Source organism: Vanderwaltozyma polyspora, genomic scaffold (genome assembly GCF_000150035.1).
Source record: "Vanderwaltozyma polyspora DSM 70294 KpolScaffold1023 genomic scaffold, whole genome shotgun sequence".
Taxonomy (NCBI): domain Eukaryota; kingdom Fungi; phylum Ascomycota; class Saccharomycetes; order Saccharomycetales; family Saccharomycetaceae; genus Vanderwaltozyma; species Vanderwaltozyma polyspora.
The window spans coordinates 59,064-81,334 of record NW_001834688.1 but is presented as its reverse complement, the minus strand read 5'-3'; the positions used below and the strand labels follow the sequence as shown (position 1 = coordinate 81,334).

The window sequence follows — 22,271 nt, the reverse complement described above, 5'->3', positions numbered from 1 at the left end:
AGAAAAATATCGAGTGGAATATTGAGAACAAGTTCAACAAGAGGAAGGTTAATCATTGTATTTCAAACGGAAGGACACGATTGAGACACACACACATTGAGAGGAGGTAACAGTGTATATCACATACAATTTCCCGTTTGTATCCATTGTTTTTAAAGCCACAGAAAGGGAGGAATTGTTAATGAACTTTACAGTACAAATTTTTACACCTTAGAAGAATTAATTATTATACCAAGCAATAATCAAGAGTGCTAAACCGTCTCAATTAGTCATTGCAAATTGTTAAAAGGATTATATTTTGAATTGTAGAGGATGGAAAAATCAGGTAAGGCATCTGCTGCAGATAAGGTGTCTAACAACAGTATAAAGGACAATGGTTTAAGGAAAGGTCCATTTAGAGAATACTTCCCAATCGACTACAATGATATTAAAGGTACTGGTAAATTTTTACCATATTATCTAGATTTTATTATTGGATTATTCATTAGTGGGTTTTATTTTTATAGGTCATATCCACAATTGAATTATCAATCTCAGGAGATTTTAGAATCAGAGAATCAAATACTGTTAGCGATAAGACATTACAAGAATGGCGAATTTTACTTAGGTCCTTATGCACCATTTGGAATTCAATTATTTTCATTATTACCAAATGATATATCAGTATTGAGGGTTGCTTCTCTTTCCATTGGTGCTTCAACGGTTTTTTTCAGTTATTTAGGAGCAAGAAGGGCAAATATGACTAGTTTGGTATCGATTATATTTTCATTATCACTTACCTATATGTCTATTTTCAAAGTTCAATCAACTCAATTGTCAATCGACAATTTGTTCTGGTTATATTTGACTATGATTATCTATTCTTGGAGAAGTATCAAAATTTATAACCCATTTTCTACCAAATGGTATTTACATTATGTTCTTCTATCATTTTCATTGGGCTCAATAATATCAACGAAATTTTTAGGGTTTTTCACTCTGCTTTGGATCATATCATTATCTGCCTTAAATTTCTGGAATATAATTTCTGACGTTACTTTGAACAATAAATTCTTGATCAAGTATCTATTATTTTGCTCCACAATGGTTTTGATAATACCAGTTACATTTTTTGTTGGATCGGAATCAATGCTGCTAACAAGTTGGAAAAATGATAACATCGAATACTCAACTTACATGTCACCAGAATTCAAATCCTATTTAAGAGGACCATTTAAAGTTACCGAGAATCTTCATTTCGGCTCTGTTATTACATTGCGTCATGTAGAATCTATGGGAGGATATTTGCATTCACACAATTTCAATTATGAATCTGGATCAGGTGAACAACAAGTATCCTTATCACAGAATGAAACTGATAAACAAAATGAATGGATAATTGAACACGAATCTGCAGGTTTTGATGTATCTAGCCGCAATGTCGTAATAGAAAATGGTAGCAAGATCAGACTGAGACACAAGAGTTCTGGTAAATTATTACGTGCTTCAACTGCGAAACCACCTGTCAGTGAACAAGATTATACTAATGAAGTTTCATGTACTCGTGATGAGGATTATAAGGGAGAGACCGATGAATTATGGACTATTCATATCACTAATTATCAGACAGATGGGAAAGTTAAGCCATTGGGGTCAATTATAAAAATTAGAAATGTAGGCCATGCCTGCGATTTGATCAGCCATGATACTCGCTTACCTAGTGAAAAATTCACTGAACAGGAAGTACTATGTTTAGATCCAGCAACACAATCTAGAACCCACTTCAGAATTGAGAAGGTATCTCAGCCAAATAGAGAGGGTACCAAAATGGTGTTTTTTCCAGATGAGAATAGTATGAACATGCCATACTATATTCATTTATTAACAGAGTACTTGTCCAAACAATATAAATATAATTATTATGTGGTAAACTATAATCAAAAAGCAGAATACACCCCAGAAAGCTGGCCATTTTTCGTTTTTGACAAGAAATTCGAGTCATACATCTGGTTATCATCCACTTTAGGTCTTGGGTTATTTGTTTGCGGTCAATTGATTTCATTTTTAAGATGGAACCCATACGAATCTGGTGACATATCTGTGCAACAAAATTCAGATCCAATATTTGCTGAAATTTGTTATGAATACCTATTGGGTTGGATTTTACATTACTATCCGTTCAATAAAAGTGTAGTAATGAACTTAGATATTATCCTTTATTTCCCAGGATTTTATTTTGGATTACTTCTGTTAGCAAAATATATGGATGGAATTTACAAATGGAACAGATTATCAATTCTAGTCCCTGTAGCATATGTTGTATACATACACTTTTACTGAGATGAACATTCTACTAATTGATAAATTGGTTTAAAGAGTTTATTATATGCGTGTATTTTATTTAACTTGATAATGATCAAGTTTTATTTATTGAATAATATAAATTCAAAATATTGAACATTTGATTCAATACCACAGTATAATAAATATCTGCCTTCTCTTCATCGATCCATATCCTACAAAATGACTTCACAAAGAGAAAATAAGACGTATTTCACCATTTCTACTTTCATGTTTACAAATATTAAATAATAATGTAAGATTTAAATGTAATAGTCCATACTTTAACATGAAACATTGTATGTACGATGTATGCGCTAAATAATTACTTAATAATGAATAACTTATATCTAAAATGGAAGAACAATGCATAACTCTTGATCAAAACTATAACTGCGAAACAAGAGTGTTTAATAACCTAATTAATTGTAAAATAACATGAAACCAAATATATTCAACTGTGAAAACTTATGATTGAGGTGGTGTTTGAGTGATGATTTTACCATATGATGAATAACGAAATGATGAAGGACGTTCAGGAGAATCGAGACCTCTAGGTTCCAAATAGTAAGTAAGAATATCATCATCCAATGACTTTCTAGATAGAGACCCTGTACCTGTCTTTTTGAACCAACCATTTTCTAGCCGTGAACTGGCTAGTAAATTTGGATCAGACTTTGTTGCATCTCTTAATGAAGGTTGAAAATCACTTTCCAGAAGTGTTTCCTCCCCTGCATGCTCAGTTTCATTATCATTATCATTATCATCACTAGTACTCATACTTGTTGCTGTATTTAATAATTCGATATTTTCAAGATCAAATATATCTTTATCTTGAAGGACTGTTGGGAATGTATAACTTTTTAAATATTCTAGTGATATATTGCTCGAATTTGAATCACGAGCATATCCACTATCGATGTGTTTCTTTTCAGAATCGCTTGTTCTTAATTGTCTTTTAACTGGCGAATCTGCAATGGATGTAGCCATTGTCACCGTTGATGTGATTCTTGAAGTTCTAATTGTATCAATAGTGCTTTGCTTCGAGTATTGGGATGAGCTAGTAGATACAGAACGACCCATTGATGTTCTATAAGTTCTTAATAAATTTCTACTTTGTAATGTTGAATTGTTATAACTTTCTGGGATTGTTTCTGTTACAAATGCTTTACTCAATGACCTTGTATGTGTTGGAACATTAGGATGCGAAGAGTCATTACCGCCATGTTCGTTATCATCAATGCTGGGGAGTAAGACCTCTTGCTTGGATTCTTCATTTGTAGTTGCTTCAGTTGTAAGTTCATCTTCTGAAGAATCTGCAGCATGCGAAATGTGTTGGAAACCAAATGGTGATGAAATTTTCTTGCCAAGAAGCTTTTGACCATTGAATTCTTTATTTTTGAAGAAATTTATTAATTGCTTCTTCTTTGATAATCTTTTATTATTTTTCAGATAATAATAATCTTCATCATCATTTGAATTAAAATTATTGCTATTGTTTAATGGTTTAATTAGTTCCATATTTTTCAATAATGGTTTGTTACTATTAATCATCTTGACACCTAATTTTTCATCATCATCATCGCCAGCCATGAATTGTTGAGCCTGTAAACCATATAATTTTTCAGCCTCTTCATCTTCATCTAACCAGATCGATTTCATCTGTGGGAGAAGATATGTAGGTACGACTCCATCTTCCATTATTGTTAATATGAATGCAATGATATCTAGTTATATATACTTCTCTTGGTACAGATTCTATCTTGAACTAACCTCCAATATATTACAATGGCTTATGATCAAGTATATATATGAATGACTGATAACACTGATGAATATGGGTTTTTTGACTATGGACTAGACAGAAAATATAAATCTGAGGAATTCAAAATGGCTAAAACGGTTTACGAAACTTGTAAAACTAATATATATTATATTTTGATGAAATTGATTAATATATATCAAGTAAGATATGATAAAATCAGAAACTGATATTAGACAAAGAATACACTTAAAACAAAAATTCTGATGATTGAAGTTTCCTAGAAAGAAAGTAACCTCAAAATGGACTTGCTGATAATCCAAACGCAATCAATTAAATAATATATCTATATATAATATGATATAACATGATAAATAGATTATTTTTACCAAGATACCAACAAACCAGAATCACTTAGAGAGTATGTATGTGTGTGTGTGGGTGGTCAAAAATGTCTAGTAACAATGAGACTAGACATTGTTCCATTCAAACTTTTCCATAAACAAGTAAAACCCAAACAAATTGGCAGAAATTTATCATCATATTATGATATAATATAGAATTGTATAATAAGACTACTAAAAATATAGAGATAAACACGAATAGATCAGTAGATAACTTCATCTTCAACTATATAATTAACCTTTCACTAAACCCTTTCAGTTTTTTTCTTGTATTGTTCTGCATCGCTTTGTTTGTTTGCATCTTGGATGTGTTCGAAATCAAAATCGAACTCGAAATTATTTTGAAAACTGGTATTCGAACAAGAGTCCTGTACGTCTAGTTCATAGTAAATTTGCTTTTTCCATAGTTTATGCATATATATACTTCTGCTTCTCTCTTCTGAAAAACGGTTGATAAGTAAGAACAGAGGAAGAGTATCTGTTACGATACTAATTTTGTCTACTGTTCAACTAATCAGTGAGTAGCAATTAGATCAATATTTTTTCCTAGATCAAGTAACCAGAAATGCCACTTTCAAAATTTCCCAAGATAGTTCGAAAAGACAGCATCTAACGTGAAAACTTGGTGATTTCTACCAGCAACAGGCCTCATTCTGCAGTTGGTAACCAAAAAAAACAACAACATAACACTGCTGTAGACAAAGACAGTAGAGTAAAAGCCGTATGTCTAAGTTTTTACTAGTCTAGTTTAGTTTATTCTGATCCAGTCTTGTCTGACACAGTATAACGTACTGAACTCTGCTTAGATTTCCATCCTCCCATCCCCATTCCATCCACCTGTATCTCCATTACCACCAGCAGTAGCATTGCTTCAAAATTTGCTTTTTTTTTTTGGGACTTCAACTGACTTCCACTGGTTGATTCTTACCTTGAAAGGTATTCTCGAAAGTGTCAACTTCCTAACTGAAAACCTCTACTAGCAAACACCAGAAGCTTAAGTTAGCTATATGTAATGGGGAGGTAGGATATGATATATCTTCAAATTTGCTGTTTTAGGTACTTCACTTACTTAATAGGACTCTTATTTTATTTTTTTTTCCTGTTAGAAGATTGAAAGCCACTGGGTTAGAATGGTAGTGTTAGATGCTTCTTGTACGTAGTTCTTTCTGATTTTGCCATTGTTTTCCCTTCTAACTGTCCTTACGAGTACATTTTTCAGTTAAATGGGAACATTTCGAACACGTTGATATAATCTGATTCGATTAGAAGAGACCCAGAAGAATCATCGTAACGTTTGCTGTGAATATATTCTGTTACGCTTTTTCCTCTTGATTTGTTTTATTTTTCCCTCTCTGGCATGTTCTCTTGCCTTTTTGTGATTTTTGTGATTTTTGTGTTTTTGTGTTCTTTTTACCTTTCTTTCTTTTTCTTTCTCTTTCTGTATTTTTCGAGAGCAAGCGCTGCAGAGTCAGATGTGATATGATGCGAAAAGAAGCCGGTATGTGGTAACAAGTTCACCTCAAAGCTGAGAAACTCCCGCAACAGGCTCTGATCTCGTTTTCGTATACCTCGGATGCGGTACGGTACATCCTGCCTGAAAAGTTGATGGAGAATGCTTGATACACCAAAAGAGCAAGAAAAAGAAATCAGTGAAATCTTTTTCTTAGAGCAGGAGGTACAGAATTTGGTGTTTTGTTTAGATAATTGTTTTTTTTTCATCTGGTTTTTGTTTTTGTGGAAAAAGAGAAGCAAAAAAAGTTTATTTAGAAATGAACTTCGTGTCTACTTTTGTGTTCGGTCTATTTTTTTTTTTTTATCTCAAGTCAAGAATTTACCTTATTAGGAATTGTGAGTTGAACATCGGTGTTCGGCGGTTGTGACGTAAATTTTATATTTGCTGAAAAGAGAAGATTACAATGTAATGCTGGTCCTATTTCATAGAAAAGGAGTATTGAATCAAGTTGGACTTGGCTACAGACAAGCATATCGTCAGATCGACGGTTCCCATCGGTCGTTATTGTTTACATCTTAATGAATCATGTAGAACTACTTCCATCTTCGAAATTTATTTATTGACTATTTGCTTATGGTATTCCTTTTTTTTTTAAGTATATATATCTTTCTATGCTATGGTACACACGTTTGTCTCTAGATTATATGAAATGTAAATAGGGAGTCTGCGGTACACGGGTCCTTCTGCTGCTAGTTTAGAATCGAGAAATAAAGAGTAAGGAGGAGGGATGCATAATTTTTTAAATCGTTAATTAATTAGCTGATTGGTTGATCTAGCGATTGACTGAACGTAAGGGATTTTGGCTTGCAGATGGCCTTTGTCTTGATTCGATTCACCATCCGATATGAATCTAGTGCATTGACATTCACCAGATCTAACAAGTCCTCCACTTGTTATTTCTTCTTGTTAGGGTAAAATAATTAGGGTGATTTTCAGCTTCATTAATCAATTACACTACTATATCTGGTTTATAATAAATAACCACCTCTCTATTATGCCATTGATGAACACTGTGTCTAGTCCGTTGATTGCCGTTTTTTCTTGGCTTGGGTTCTCGATATCCCGAGCATGGACAATATTATCTATAACAAAACATTCGCTATTTACCTTAAATAGGAAAACCGATTACGATTGCTTAGAGATATGCATCAATACAACGGATAATAGTGAAAAGACCAAAAACAGTAGCCAAATAGCACAATGCTCATCCCAATCGACCAATTCAGTAATCAATCAAGCATAAAAAGAGTCAAATGACAACAAAAAAACAGAAAATAAACATCAGCATTGCTCATTTTTTCGACATTTTCTTTTTATCCCTTGAAATTTCACTGTCAGCGTTACGTTTAACGATTTTAACCAGTTTAGTTTCGTCAATCCCTTCAATATCATCAACTACATTACTCACATCACCACCAACAACAATTGTTTGTTTATAACTTTTGTTTCTTAACCGACCATTGAGTAAAACTAATGATGCCAACTGGCCCATAGCCTTACCACATTTGTCACTTTCAAGACCTAACGTCTTTATTAAGCTAGTAACACCGATTATGTTTCTACATTCTAAAGAATTTTGTGCTCCACTACTAACTACGATACCTCTTGACCTGGAACTTCTAATTACACTTCTAGCATTGGAAATAAATTGTCTTCTAGATTGAAGGTCTCTCAATGCATAAGCATATGGAATTTCTACTTTTACACCTCTTTTAACACATCCGCAAATTGATTTATGTTTTAAAAATACTGGCAATCTTTGGCTATAATCAAATGTTAATAAATCGATATCTAGATTAGTAGTGGCCAAGGTAATGCCTTTTTCACTAATTGGCATTGCAGCAATAATATCATAAGCCTGTGATATTTTTGCCAAAGACTGTCCCTTTGATGGATCATCTATTATCAGTGTAATCCTTGAATATATTTTCATACCTGTATTTTCAATAAAAGTCTTGAATCTTTCCTTTATATCCATCGGATTCAATTCTTTAACATTGTTTGGAAATTTACTAGCATGGTTAACAGTAAAATTCAATGCAACATGTGTATAACCTAAAGTATGGCAAATGCTTAAAGTATCTTCTAATTTTACCAAATCTTCTGGTAAAGCTTTTTTATCAAAGCTTTCTTGAGGCCACTTTATATTCAAATCAACTAACATATTGATATATCTTCTTAACAATAGAATGTACTGATATTAGCTCAATTACGGTACCTGTTTCTAAAATATAATCTAGTTTTGTAATGTGTAAATTCAATCTCATCGGCTTCTTTTATCAAAACTTTAAGAATTTTCGATGAATTTTTTACTTATATTCAAAAGCACGTGATATATTGTATTTTGTATCTTCACATGATAAATGACAACTATGGTGTCAGTAAGTAATAGAAGAATACTGAGATCTGAAGTAATTACAAAGAAGATATTGTTATTCGAAAGGACTTGAAGGACACTTTATAAATTGATCATGATTTAATCTCCTTTTCGAATAAATCAATTTCTATTTTTTGCAAGATTAGTGGTGGAACAGTTTATGGAAAGTAACTTGTTAGCTTATTGTTCATAATACGTTAAAGATAACGAAAGTATTTCATCAAACCCTCATATCTATAAGCAATAAATATTTTGATCTATAGATTTGCATTTGCAAAAGACAAACATACGAGAAGTTCTCAAGTTTCTATTTTATTATCTCCAGTCCAAAGTTAAATGTTTTAACAATAAGACCTAACATCACATTTAGAATTGAAAAAATTTTTTATACAACTTTAAATAAAAACGACTACCATATTAAGACTAAATCATAGTTTGCCAAAACCCATTATCATTAGTTTTATTCGTTTACATTAATGTCATTAACTTACTTTTTATAAATCAAATGCAACGCCAAAATAAATTATTTTAATTTACGCGATCCGAAATATATCTCACAATGCTCATCGCAAAATATATTTCAAAGTTAAGTTATTTGAATATATAAATGATCTTGACGCATATATATATATATATATATATATGTACTAACTATAACACATCTAGAGCATGCCAAATTCATCAATATGACAACTGATGCAAGTTCACAAGAAAGCAAAAAACGATTCTTCAAAGATGGTTTAGATTCTCAAGAGGATTCTTCAGAATTAAACCTTGCCTTTGATAATAATGATTCGATACTTTTTGGCAATAGGAGTTTTAAAAACGAGGTAAAAATAATTCCGATCGATCAGGAAGATAATATTGCTATTGATGATCTGGATGAGAATCAGAGAAGTACCCAAAATGGATTTGATCGTGATGAATTTTTACTTCAGTTACAAGTTATTATTCCTGATATTAAAAGAACTGAAGCAAATATGCTATATGATATGTTCAAATTAGACGATAACTGTATAGAGAAAGCCATTGAATATTACTTTGAAATTAGTAGTAAAATGGATAAGGGAAAAGTTGATAACAACATGGAGAATGATAACGATGACGGAGGGGAAGACGTAATAATATTGGCATCTTCATCAAGCCCCGATACATCGATGAAAAGTTCACAGCAATCTCAAAAAATAAGTTTTGGATCGGTAACATCAAAGAAAAGGTTATCTTCATTTGAAGTTTTTTCTCAAAAAAAGCCTAAACTTGAAGTAAGATGGAAAAGATTTATAGGATCTCTTCAAGTGAATGCAATGGCTACACGACCAACAACCAAACCACTTAAATACGGCACGAAATTAAAATTGGTTAAGCCTAATTCAAATGTCATACCGTCAAAATTATATTCAGACTCAGGCAAAAAGAAGAAAGCCCTTTCAAGTTATATTAAAGTTTTTGATATGTCAAATAATAGAGAAATCGGGAAGATTCCTGAAGATATTGCACAAATTATTTATCCATTATTAGAGAAACAAGAAATATCTTTTTTATTAACATTAGTTTATTGCGATAATAAGAGGCTAAGCATCGGTGACACCTTCGTTTTACAATTGGATTGCTTTTTGACTAATTTAATATTCGATGATGAAATAATTTCAACTTCATCATCACAAGAAAATATTTCAAGCGAATTTGATAAATCAAGTCAAGATCATATTGAAAATCAGTTGGAAATCGAAAACAGAGCTTCTAGACTTTCACATTTAGCATTATTTAAGAAATTAAATCTCTTTCCAATTATAGATGAACAAAAGGAACTTAAAAAAATTGAAGAGTTAAATGATACTGTAAGGGACGTAATTGATTTAGATGATGAAATAATATATGACAATAGCAATGAAATTCCCATGGAAGAAGAAGGCGACAAGGAAAACGTTGACCATAGTTTAAACCTTAACCAACTGATGGCTTTTTATAATGTCACTCAATCAGGGAATTCTCTTTTGAACTTACCTGAAACACAACCTTCAAAAGATATCTTTAAACTGGAGCTAAGAAGATACCAAAAACAAGGTTTAAGCTGGATGTTGTTAAGAGAACAAGAATATGATAAGGTATCAAAATATGAGTATGATTCTGATAAAAATGCTACCACTATGAATCCTTTATGGAAGCAATTCAAATGGCCAAATGATATGTCATGGGATGGACAAAGAAATAAAGAGTCCAATTCAAATTATCCAGATGGATTATTTTTTTATGCAAATATACATTCAGGAAAATATTCCATGGAAAAACCTACATTAAAATCTCTAGTTAAAGGTGGTATCTTATCTGATGAAATGGGTTTGGGTAAAACCATCTCTACCCTGGCAACTATATTTTCTGCACCATTTGATAGAGAGGAAAAAAATCATAATGAACTTTTTATTAAAGAGAGAACTACAAATAATTCTTTCGATTCCGAAATCATATGCAAGCCATATGCATATAGAACAACTCTTGTAGTTGTACCTACTTCGTTATTGATGCAGTGGAGCAGTGAATTTGAGAAATCCAAAAATGGTGACGACATTTATTCCGAGATATATTATGGCGGAAATGTCACCAGTTTGAAGTCGTTACTGACTAAAACAAAAAATCCACCGACTGCTGTATTCACAACTTATGGTATAGTACAAAATGAATGGACAAGAATTTCAAAAAACACTTCTAATAACTCGGAAGCATTATCAGGCTTATTTTCAGTACAATTTTTTAGAATTGTTTTAGATGAAGGACATATAATAAGAAATAGAAGCACAATTACATCGAAAGCCATCATGAATCTATCATCTAAAAGAAAATGGATTTTAACCGGTACTCCAATTATTAATAGATTAGATGATATTTATAGCCTGGTAAAATTTCTTGGTTTAGAGCCCTGGTCTCAAATTGGCTATTGGAAGAGTTTTGTTTCTGAACCATTCGAAAAAAAAGACTTTAAGTCAGCATTCGACGTTGTTAACTCAATTTTATCACCCGTTTTATTACGTAGAACAAAACAAATGAAAGACATAGATGGTAAACCTCTGGTAGAACTACCTTTAAAAGAAATTTTTATAGAGGATATTGAATTATCTGCATTGCAGAATAAAGTTTATAAATACTTTTTGGATAGAGCTGAATCATCTGTTCGTGAAGGTCTTGCCCACGGAGATTTATTAAAAAAATATTCCACAATTTTGGTTCATATTTTAAGATTAAGACAGATTTGTTGTGACGTCAGGCTGTTAGGTACAAAAGATGATAACGATGAGGATGTCAATAGTAACAATCAAGTTGTTTCGGATTCAGTAGATGTGAATAAAATTTTGAAAGACCTTAAACATACTACACGAAATGCATTGAACCAAGATGAAATTACAGAACTTAGTGACAAAATCCAATTGAAGTATTTTGAAAATGGGAAGTTGAAATCAAATGAATGTCCAATTTGTACAACGGAACCTATTGATGCAAATAATATAATATTTACTGAGTGTGGTCACTGCTTTTGTGAGTCTTGTTTACAAGAGTACTTTGACTTCCAGGTTCAGAAGAAGTTGGAAACCAAATGTCCAAATTGTAGACAAATAATTTCTACTAATAGAGTTTTGAAGCTGAATCATGACACTGTTGAAAATGAACCAATAGAATTATATTGTCCTACGCAAAAATCTGCAAAGATCGAGGCTCTTTTGAAACACTTAAAAGTTATTCAAGATCAGTCTGCTGGGGAACAGATTGTTATCTTTTCTCAATTTTCCTCATATCTTGATATATTAGAACAAGATTTAAACGAGGCTCTATCAACTAAGGAAACAATAATTTACAAATTTGATGGTAGATTATCTTTGAAAGAACGTTCCACCGTGTTGAAAGAATTTACAACGAAGGATCTCACAAAGCAAAAGATTTTATTATTGTCTCTAAAAGCTGGCGGTGTCGGTCTTAACCTTACCTGTTCATCTCATGCATTTATGATGGATCCGTGGTGGTCACCAAGTATGGAAGATCAAGCTATTGATAGAATTCATAGAATAGGTCAGTCAAGCAACGTAAAAGTTGTGAGATTTATAGTGCAAGGATCAATAGAGGAAAAGATGTTAAAAATTCAAGAAAGGAAAAGGACTATTGGAGAAGCTATGGACGTCGATGAAGATGATAGACGTAAGCGTAGGATTGAAGATATTAAAATGTTGTTTGAATGAATTGCATCAAATACATGTTTTTATGTTATGAAAAAAGATTTTTTAATAATACAATATTTCATTAAATTCGAATATATAAGTTAGTCATCAAGTAATAAATCATCATCTTGAATAATATAACCAGTAATTTTACCTGACATCTTTTGAACTTTATCTTTGATAATCGATGTTAAAATTTCACCAGAGGAACTCAGACATTCAAGATAGTTCAATGTCATTATTATATCACTCAATCTAAATCCAGTAACAAGAGAAATATCTGTTACAGAAATTTTACCCAATGCAGATAATTCGCCATCAAATAGCTCATATGCTATTATTCTAGCCCAAAATTTAATATAACTTATCAATCCAAATGGCGACAGTGGTGTTTCAGGTCCAGATATTACATTTTCTGACCTTGAAAGCTTATAAGAGAATTCCATTAATATTGTCCCTAATCTTCTTCTCTGATAAGGAGGTAATGTCAAAATGCATGCTAAATTATTTTTATTATATGAAATTATATCTTTTGAAAAAAATGCCATTGGTATTGTAGAGTTAATTTCGTATAATATATAAAAATCATATTGATCAATTTTAAAATACATCGATTTATTATCAAGGAATAGTTTTGTAAATAAGCATAAACATTGACAGAATAATTGATGTTTTGAACCTTTAACCCTTCGTATGCAATATTTGGGTCCCAAATATTTAATCCTACCTGGTGCCTTATATTTATAATTACAAACCAAATCATGGTCACACAACATTTCACCAGAATCACAATATTTAAAACAATATTCACAAATATATATTGTATCCAACCAGTATTGACCATTCTTCTGTAATGGCTTTCTTGGACTATTTTTAACATTTGGTCTGTCAGGTATTAGTTTATTATCCGGATCAAAATATACAGTACTACCATACCAAGTCTGAAATTTCTTGTTACAACCAAATTGAACATAATTGATATTACGCTCATTTAGTATACCATACAGATTCTCCTCCTCAACAATTTCTACCATTATTAAATCAAACCTAAATTACACATACACCACTTATATTGCTAAAAGTTCAATATATCTAATAATTCTTATTCAGCAGAAAACCCCCAAATTAGCCCCTGAAACAGCTTTAAAGATATAGAATCAACAAAAACAAACTGTTTCTAACTTATATCACTTGTTAGATCACACACTAAACTTGAGATCAACTTATAAATCACCATTGATGAGCTGGTCATCAACATCTCTTAAGCTTAGTTTCTTGAATTTGATCTCTTGATAGTTGAATAAGTGAAAAAGTTCGCGGTGCTACCAAATCGGATATGAAAAATTTCCTTAAGCTCATCTCATCTCATCTCATCTCGAAATGATGAATATTACTTAAAGAAGATTAAATACAATGAAGTGATGTTGTAATGGTTATCGATCTGTAGTGATTATTCTAATTTTGTTCTGTATTATATGGATTGCTAATAAACTGTGGTTGGATTGATTTCTCTGTTTCCGTGTTCAAAATGGGTACCTATAGAAAGAGATTCAATGAGAAGGCTAGAGCTGGACATATGTCCAGACTTAAAGAGTTGAAAAGAATAAGGAATAAACAGTTTTATAGACATGAGGAGGAAAACGGTGAAGATGAAGATGAAGATAAGAAGGTAGTTGAAGATGATACCGGTGATTCAAATGCAGAGATTCTACAACCGTTGACTAAAGAAGAAAAAGAGATGAAGAAAAGAAAGTTAGAAGAATTGTTCACTCCAAAGGAATCAAAAGTGTCAAGGTTGAAAAAGAAGAGACTGGATAAATTCATCGACCATCAATTGAGAAGAGAGGAGAAAAAAACTATAATTGAAAAATTACAAGATTATAAGATTGATACCTCTCTATTGACAAGTTCTAAAAGATTAGGTCATGGAAGACAAACAAAGAAGGAAGAATTTGCAGAAGCATTGAGTCTCGAAAGACAAGGTAGAGGTAACGATCAAACTAAGGAAATTTTGTATGAGGAACATGAAGTAAAAGAATGGGAAGATGCTTCACAGAATGAAGGAGAGGAAGAGAATGAAGACGATGAAAGTGATTTTGAGTCAAAATTTGGAGATGCAAATGGTCAGTCAACTTCCAGTTTTGTAGATCGTCGTCCAGCTGCAATGGGAGGCTCTGGTGGATTTGGATTTGGATTTTCTAATGTGAAAGTTGTAAATTCTACAAGGCCAAAGCCTAAGAGAAAATTCAATTGGAGGGAAAGAGTTGAAGCTGAAGAAAGAAGAAAAAATGGTGTTGAAGATGCTAATGACTTTGAATCTTCATCAGAAGATGAATCAGATATATATTCCGGAGATTCAGATAATATATCAGAAGATGATGTGATATCCGGGGATGTCATCGAAGCTGAAGAATCAGATAGCTCTATTTTAGAATCAGGTGAAGAAGTAGAAATTGATGAGAATGAAGATGAAGATTCCAGCGAGAACAATGAAAGTGAGGAAGATTCGAATGACATCAATGCAAAATTTAATCATAGCAAGGAAGCTGAATCATTTAAAGAATGGGCTAACCAAGAAATTAAGAGAATTGAAGGTAGAGATGTTGAAATCCAAATGCCAGAACTAAATATTGATTACCAACCAATTGTAAGAGAAGAAGATTTAGATGATGGTCTACAAGAGACAGAATTGAATGTTGATGAATCTTTGGATCGTAAATCATTTTTTGTCCAAGTCAAGAGGCCTGAGGAGATTCAAGCTGTCAGAATGAGTTTACCTGTCTTTGGTGAAGAACATAAAATCATGGAAGCTATACATCATAATGATGTTGTAATCATATGTGGTGAGACTGGTTCAGGTAAAACAACTCAAGTACCTCAATTCTTATATGAAGCTGGTTACGGTTCGCCTGATTCACCAGATAATCCTGGTATGATTGGTATCACACAACCAAGAAGAGTTGCTGCAGTCTCTATGGCTAATCGTGTTGCCCAAGAATTAGGTGATCACGGTAATAATGTTGCATATCATATTCGTTTTGATAGTAGTGTCAAGGATAATACCAGAGTGAAGTTTATGACAGATGGTGTATTGTTACGTGAAATGATGCATGATTTTAAATTGACCAAATATTCGGCTATTATTATAGATGAAGCTCATGAAAGAAACATCAACACTGATATTTTGATTGGTATGTTAAGTAGATGTATTAAGTTGCGTGCCAGTGAGAACTCAAAAGATCCAACAAAGTTTAAGAAGTTGAAATTGATTATCATGTCTGCTACTTTAAGAGTATCCGATTTCAGTGAAAATTCCACTTTATTTGCAGTACCTCCTCCTGTATTAAATGTAGCTGCCAGACAGTTCCCTGTTGCTGTTCATTTCAATAGAAGAACCCCATATGATTATCTAGAAGAAGCATTCAAGAAGACATGTAAAATTCACAGAAGATTACCTTCAGGTGCAATTTTAATCTTTCTAACTGGTCAGCAGGAAATTACACAGCTTGTCAAACGTCTGAGAAATGAATTCCAAAATAAAAAAGGTAAAAAAGTCTACAATTCGAATAGTGATTTAACGACGAATATCAAAGTCAATGCTAAGAATTCAGTGGTGGAAACTGAGGAAATTGACTTCAGTGTCGAAGAACGCCCAACTAAATTTGATGACGGTTTAGATTCTGCAAATGACGACTTTGAAGAAGATTCTGAAGAAGAAGAAGGTTTCGATGAAATTTTGGAAGAAGGACAAACTGAGAATGATCCTTTATATGTCTTACCACTATACTCCTTATTACCAACTAAAGAGCAAATGAAAGTCTTTCAAAAGCCTCCAAAGGGTTCCAGATTGTGTATTGTAGCTACCAATGTTGCAGAAACCTCACTTACAATTCCAGGTGTCAGATATGTCGTTGATTGTGGTCGTTCTAAGGAACGTAAGTATAATGAAAGTAATGGTGTTCAAAGTTTTGAAATTGAATGGGTAAGCAAAGCAAGTGCTGATCAAAGAAGTGGTAGAGCTGGTCGTACTGGGCCTGGTCACTGTTATAGATTATTCTCATCTGCTGTTTATGAAAGAGATTTCGACCAGTTCTCAAAACCAGAAATTCTGCGAATGCCAGTTGAAAGTGTTGTATTGCAAATGAAGAGTATGGCAATTCACAACGTAGTTAACTTTCCTTTCCCAACTCCTCCTGATAGAATATCTTTGTCAAAATCAATGAAATTATTACAATACCTTGGTGCACTAGACAAAAAAGAAGCTATTACTGATGACGGTAAGAAAATGAGTTTATTCCCACTTTCTCCAAGATTTACTAAGATATTAATAGTATCAAATGAATTCAATTGTCTCCCATATATAGTTACAATTGTTAGTGCACTATCTGTGGGAAACCCATTTATTAATGAGCATGAACTGGGTATTGCAGAAGTGAATAATACAGAAGAAACTGAGGAGAATAATAATAGCTATTCAAGAGAAGATCTTGAAGAAAAGAAGAGAAAGAGATCGAAGTTTTTTAAGTCAAGATCCAAGTTCAGTAAGTTGGATAAATACAGTGACGTATTCAAACTGATGAGTGTTGTATCAGCTATGGATTACATTCCCCAAGATCAAAGAGATAGATTCTTTGATTCTAACTTTTTAAGAGGTAAGTTGATAAATGAAATCATGAAATTGAGAAAGCAATTGATGTACATTATCAAGTCTAATATCAGCAAAGAAGGTATAGCTGTTGCAGTTAATGACGAAGATTTAAAAAGTGATATCCCGAATGAAACCCAAATCAAACTACTGAAACAAATGGTAGCTGCGGGTTTCATTGATAATGTAGCAATCAGGGCAGATTTCCTATACCCTGAAGAATACAAAGTTACGAACAAAACTTCAATCATCAACATTCCGTATATTCCTGTGTTTGCACAAAAGAGTAATGACATTTCTGAATCATTTGTATATATTCACCCAGGATCTATTCTAACAAATTGTGGTGAACTCCCTCCAAAATATATAGTATTCCATGGTTTACACTTAAGCAGTAATAATAAAAAGAGAATGGATGCGTTGTGTGATATAAAGGATACACCACTTGCAAATATTGCTAGAAAGAGTTCATTATTAACATATGGTAAACCATTAACAGGACATGGGTTAAAAATTGTAAGCATTTCTCCTACTGAAAGGTATTGTTATGTTGTACCTAGATTTGGATCGACAGTCGACAGTGATTTGAAAATTGGATGGGACCTGAACCCTGTAGCAGTACATCAAGTGAAGGAACAAGGTCAATGGAATGTGACCAAGTTTGTCACCAATAAGAACTATAAAAAATTAGAGGCATCCCAAAAGAAATAAGTTTTATAATATATAGATTGTACATTAATATATAGAACCCAAGACTTTAATTACTCAAGAACGTCATTCTGTAGATTTCTGATTCTAGTGGTATTGACAACACTGACGTGATATGTTATAATAGCATAAATTACGTAAAAAGACTAGAAACAGGTTCGGTACCAACAGAAAAGTAAGTTTTAAACGTTACAAAATTTTTTATAACATTGTAAGAGTAGTTTGTTGAGATGTTTAATTGGTATTTGGAAAATATTTGAACCATATGAATTAAATACTGTCAATAGTATAATAATGGATACTAGGATTTTTTCACTTTCATATATTGCTGGTAGCGCCTGTATATGTATAAGCATTAACTTATTAGTTATATAGTGAATTCAAGCTAATTCTTACGTGTGTAAGGTTTTGAATCTATAATATAAGATAAAACAAACCCAAAAGCTAAGTAAAATTTTTTGAATTTGATATAATACCAACTAGAACGTTCTTTCAGGTTCATAGCATACCATCAAAAGAGTTATTCCAGCAAATATAAGTAGTACAAGTACAGTACCTTTTATCGTCTTGAGGTAGCATACTAGAAACAAATTCACATCACGTGATCCGAATTATTCAATATTTTCAAACTCAACATATCTATCACCATGTACGACATGACATAACCGATTTTTTTAAACAAAAATTGAAATTTTTGAAATTTTTGGAATTTGACATTAAATTAAGAAACAATAACACTTATAACAAAAGTGACAATGTTTGATTGAACTGACATCTAATTAACCTATAGATCTTTTAAATCTTTTAAAGGTTAGCGTTTGGAGTTACAGGTTGTTGTTATTATTGTTTGCTAGAGTGTTGAAGTGAGGCATTATTCTGATCTAAAGATCCTGATTACGGTATGCAAGTTGAAGAGCTGTTAGATAATATTTTCACAATTTACAAGGCAGCTTCTGTCAAATGTAAAGTATTGGAGGAAGAGTTTCCAGCTGATTTCTTTGAAGATGATCCAGCTAAAATTTATGAATCGTATTTGGGTTTCCTACAAAACAACACTGTGGTTGACGGTAATTTTATTTCGAATAATCAGTTAAAGTTAACTACTATAAATGCAAAGTACGAAAATAAAGAGTACAATGTAGATAATGGGTTTTACAAACTATACCATGATATTAAACTAGTCTGTACCATGCTAGTGCATTATTATCCTCAAGGTACCAGAAATTATCAGATTATTGATAAATTCTACAAATTTGCTACAGAATTGTTAATCAGAGAATGTTATAGGTTAGGTGTACAACTATCCGAAAATCTAATCAGAGAAAATGAGGCAAATGAATCAAATACAGAATTGGAAAACTTGATTAAAAATGATTTCATAAAAATTTCTACAAATTATAAGGTACCTATCATGGAGACTTATCATATTAAAACTAGAGATCATGAGTTGTTTAGTTCTGTAATTGCAAAATCAATTCTGGACAATAGGCCAAGAGAGGTGCCAAACAGTAATTTTGAAATAAATAAGATTATTCCACAAACTAATATGCGTGAAGAAGCTCCAAAATTAGGTTTTGTTGCAGCAAACACAAGTAATATTCCAGACCCAACATTTCCTCCAACTGAAATGATGACAAGGTTTCTACATCCTAATTGGTACTCCTTGCCAGTGGCAACATGGTTAAAGTATGGTGATTTCAAATCTTGGGCACCTTTTTGTAGTGAAAATAGCTGTGTATCGAATATTGGTGCGCGTGGTAAACTATGGCTAGAGACAATAGGTTACATTAAATTATATCAAAAGGAAACTAAGACCTCTGAATCTACCGAACCTACTGAGAAAATAGAAAATGAAAAGATAGGCATAGATGATGAAAAGGAACGTGAAGACAAGAATGAGGATGAAGCTAAAGCAGATAATAATGAGGAGAAAAAGCTAGAGACAAAGGAAGATGACAGCTTATATAAAGATACTCCAATAAAATTAGAAAATCTTCTAAAATGGAACCCAAGTAATTACATTTCAGATAATGAATTGAAAGCATTTCAAGATGGTACACAATCCCAACTTATATCTAATACCTTGTTGAAACTTCAAAAGATTAGAAAACAACGTATACATGATAAGTCTGTCAGAAAACCATCAAAAGAAGAAATGGATTTGTATTATAAAGTTAAACGATTAATGAGGGAAGTTTTACTTTCTAAACAAAAATCAAAGTTAGCCTGTGAACCTTGTACTTCATTCCCAATTATACAAGCTAATTATAATGGTAGTATACCCGTAGTAAGGTCTCAACCAAACAGGAAAAGGAAATATACAAGAAGAATATAAACGTAAGAAAAATGTTTGCATCAGAGATAATTTTTGTTTATTGAACTCTATATAGTATATATGTAATGATATTAGTGCTTTAATGCAGTCCCATAGATGATATAATAATACAATTGTTGATATCAATTTTTAATAGTAAATTAATTTTAAAAATGGACGTCAGCGCCTAGAAGGAAAGAAACAATTAAATAGGTATTCAAACTACCAATTAAGGCCCATACCAATACTGACGAATATGTTAAAAGTGAACCATTACTAAAATCAACTTTGCTAGCATTTGTATTATTTAATGGGGTATTTTCAGTTGACTCTTCATTGTGAGATTCGGGAATTGAACGTTCGTCTTCTACTGTCATTAATTTCTTATTAGTTGTGAAATAAATTAGTGGTGCAGACACGATAGGTAATATTAATGATAAGACAACTTGTGATAAGTTTAAAATATCAGATATACCCCTTTCACCCAATGTTATAGTAACAAACAAACAAGGAATAATTGCAATCATTCTTGTACATAATCTGGTTGCCCAAGGAGGTAGAGACCATTCCAGGAAACCCTCAGAAACAATTTGACCTGCAACTGTACAGATGACACCAGCAGACTGACCTGAGAACAACATGGCGAGAGCAAAGATCAAACCTGCTGCAGGCGAAACATAACGTACTAATAGATTGTAAATTGATAGTAAATCAGCATCTTCTGCTTCAGGTTGGCCAAATAATGTTGCGCCTGCAACGATAAGAATAGCTGAATTGACAAATGTGGCAATTAAGAACAGTGAAATGATCAATTCAGCATATGAATAATGTAATGAATATTTAATTGCACCTAAACTTGGACGAGAACCAATTTTACCATAAGTCTGTAAATCGTACTCGTTTAATCTTGGCTTAACAACTGAAGAGCCAAGGTATAAAGAATGTGGCATAACAGTGGCACCCAATATACCTAAGGATATGTAAAGGGCTTGTTGTTCTTTAAATATGATTTTAGAAGGTAAAAATCCCTTCAATAACTCGACTTTATCAGGGATTGAGATTTCAAGTAACTCTAAGAAGAAACAGATGACAGTACATGCTACTAGAATGCTGACGAATAATTCAAATGCTCTTACTTTTTTCATAGAGTGGCCCTCTGGGTTATAAAACATTAAAATCAACAAAACGTCCAATACAGTCAAAACCACACCCCATATCAAAGGTATATTAAATAAAATTTTCAATGCAATAGCTGTACCCACAACTTCAGCTAAATCGGTAGCGATGATTGCAATTTCTGCAAAAATATATAGTATGATGTTTATTCTCTTTGGCAGGTTACGACGACAATTTTCAGCCAAATCATATCCTGTTACTGTACCTAGTTTAACACATAAACATTGAAGTAAAACTGCGAATATATTTGAAATAAAGATGGAGAATAATAATGTATATTTGTATTGAGCACCACCTGAGACACTGGTAGAGTAATTACCAGGGTCCATGTAGGCAACACTGACCATAATACCTGGACCAATAAATTTAACAAATTTTCTTAAAATATCTATTAATCTTGCCATGTTTGGGTTTGATATAACGTTGAAATGCTATTGTTTGAATCTTAAAATGCAAAATGAGTCCTGTATGAGATTTAAAAAGCCTTAATGAGTTTATACTTCATAAATTAGTGAATAAGGCTAATTTATAATTTTTTGTAAATTAGTTTTGTTTTATTTTATGAATATAACTATTGGTATTCCTACTAGATCGTCAAGATTCCTTCAAAACTACCAACGATGTCTCCAAAATCCAGACTAATATGTCTTTAAGACGTTTTAAAAAGTATATATTGGTTCTTTCTTTAGTTTTATTAGTTCCTTGTGCCTGAAGTATGTCTCTAAATCAGGAAGGAAGGGGGTAAAATGCAAAAAATATCAGAACCAATCCTAATAAAAAGCTCTCAATTAATATAACAAACACTGGACTATATTATTCACTAGTATTGTGATTGTATTATCCTGTAATAA

At 32.2% G+C, this 22,271-nt stretch overlaps 8 protein-coding genes across 8 annotated transcripts; 4 read left to right on the top strand and 4 right to left on the bottom strand.

The window, feature by feature from the left end:
* Positions 1–312: 312 nt before the first annotated feature.
* On the top strand, positions 313–2,319 carry PMT7 (putative dolichyl-phosphate-mannose--protein mannosyltransferase; the record flags this gene model as incomplete). The annotated part of the gene is made up of 1 exon (XM_001646674.1): positions 313–2,319. One exon carries the CDS (start codon positions 313–315, stop codon positions 2,317–2,319), a length of 2,007 nt encoding a protein of 668 aa, XP_001646724.1.
* Positions 2,320–2,787: 468 nt separating this feature from the next.
* Kpol_1023p34 (uncharacterized protein) lies at positions 2,788–4,020 on the bottom strand (the record flags this gene model as incomplete). Its single annotated transcript, XM_001646673.1, has 1 exon — positions 2,788–4,020. One exon carries the CDS (start codon positions 4,018–4,020, stop codon positions 2,788–2,790), a length of 1,233 nt encoding a protein of 410 aa, XP_001646723.1.
* A 3,269-nt stretch (positions 4,021–7,289) lies between these two features.
* Positions 7,290–8,162, bottom strand: RPP1 (RNA-binding RNA processing protein RPP1; the record flags this gene model as incomplete). The annotated part of the gene is made up of 1 exon (XM_001646672.1): positions 7,290–8,162. The coding sequence occupies one exon, from the start codon at positions 8,160–8,162 to the stop codon at positions 7,290–7,292; it is 873 nt and encodes a 290-aa protein (XP_001646722.1).
* An 899-nt stretch (positions 8,163–9,061) lies between these two features.
* On the top strand, positions 9,062–12,598 carry RAD5 (DNA helicase RAD5; the record flags this gene model as incomplete). Its single annotated transcript, XM_001646671.1, has 1 exon — positions 9,062–12,598. One exon carries the CDS (start codon positions 9,062–9,064, stop codon positions 12,596–12,598), a length of 3,537 nt encoding a protein of 1,178 aa, XP_001646721.1.
* Positions 12,599–12,678: 80 nt separating this feature from the next.
* On the bottom strand, positions 12,679–13,611 carry SAS2 (histone acetyltransferase; the record flags this gene model as incomplete). The annotated part of the gene is made up of 1 exon (XM_001646670.1): positions 12,679–13,611. The coding sequence occupies one exon, from the start codon at positions 13,609–13,611 to the stop codon at positions 12,679–12,681; it is 933 nt and encodes a 310-aa protein (XP_001646720.1).
* A 494-nt stretch (positions 13,612–14,105) lies between these two features.
* On the top strand, positions 14,106–17,933 carry ECM16 (ATP-dependent RNA helicase ECM16; the record flags this gene model as incomplete). Its single annotated transcript, XM_001646669.1, has 1 exon — positions 14,106–17,933. One exon carries the CDS (start codon positions 14,106–14,108, stop codon positions 17,931–17,933), a length of 3,828 nt encoding a protein of 1,275 aa, XP_001646719.1.
* Positions 17,934–18,831: 898 nt separating this feature from the next.
* RSC58 (Rsc58p) lies at positions 18,832–20,265 on the top strand (the record flags this gene model as incomplete). The annotated part of the gene is made up of 1 exon (XM_001646668.1): positions 18,832–20,265. One exon carries the CDS (start codon positions 18,832–18,834, stop codon positions 20,263–20,265), a length of 1,434 nt encoding a protein of 477 aa, XP_001646718.1.
* Positions 20,266–20,411: 146 nt separating this feature from the next.
* On the bottom strand, positions 20,412–21,824 carry SMF3 (putative divalent metal ion transporter SMF3; the record flags this gene model as incomplete). The annotated part of the gene is made up of 1 exon (XM_001646667.1): positions 20,412–21,824. The coding sequence occupies one exon, from the start codon at positions 21,822–21,824 to the stop codon at positions 20,412–20,414; it is 1,413 nt and encodes a 470-aa protein (XP_001646717.1).
* Positions 21,825–22,271: the final 447 nt, after the last annotated feature.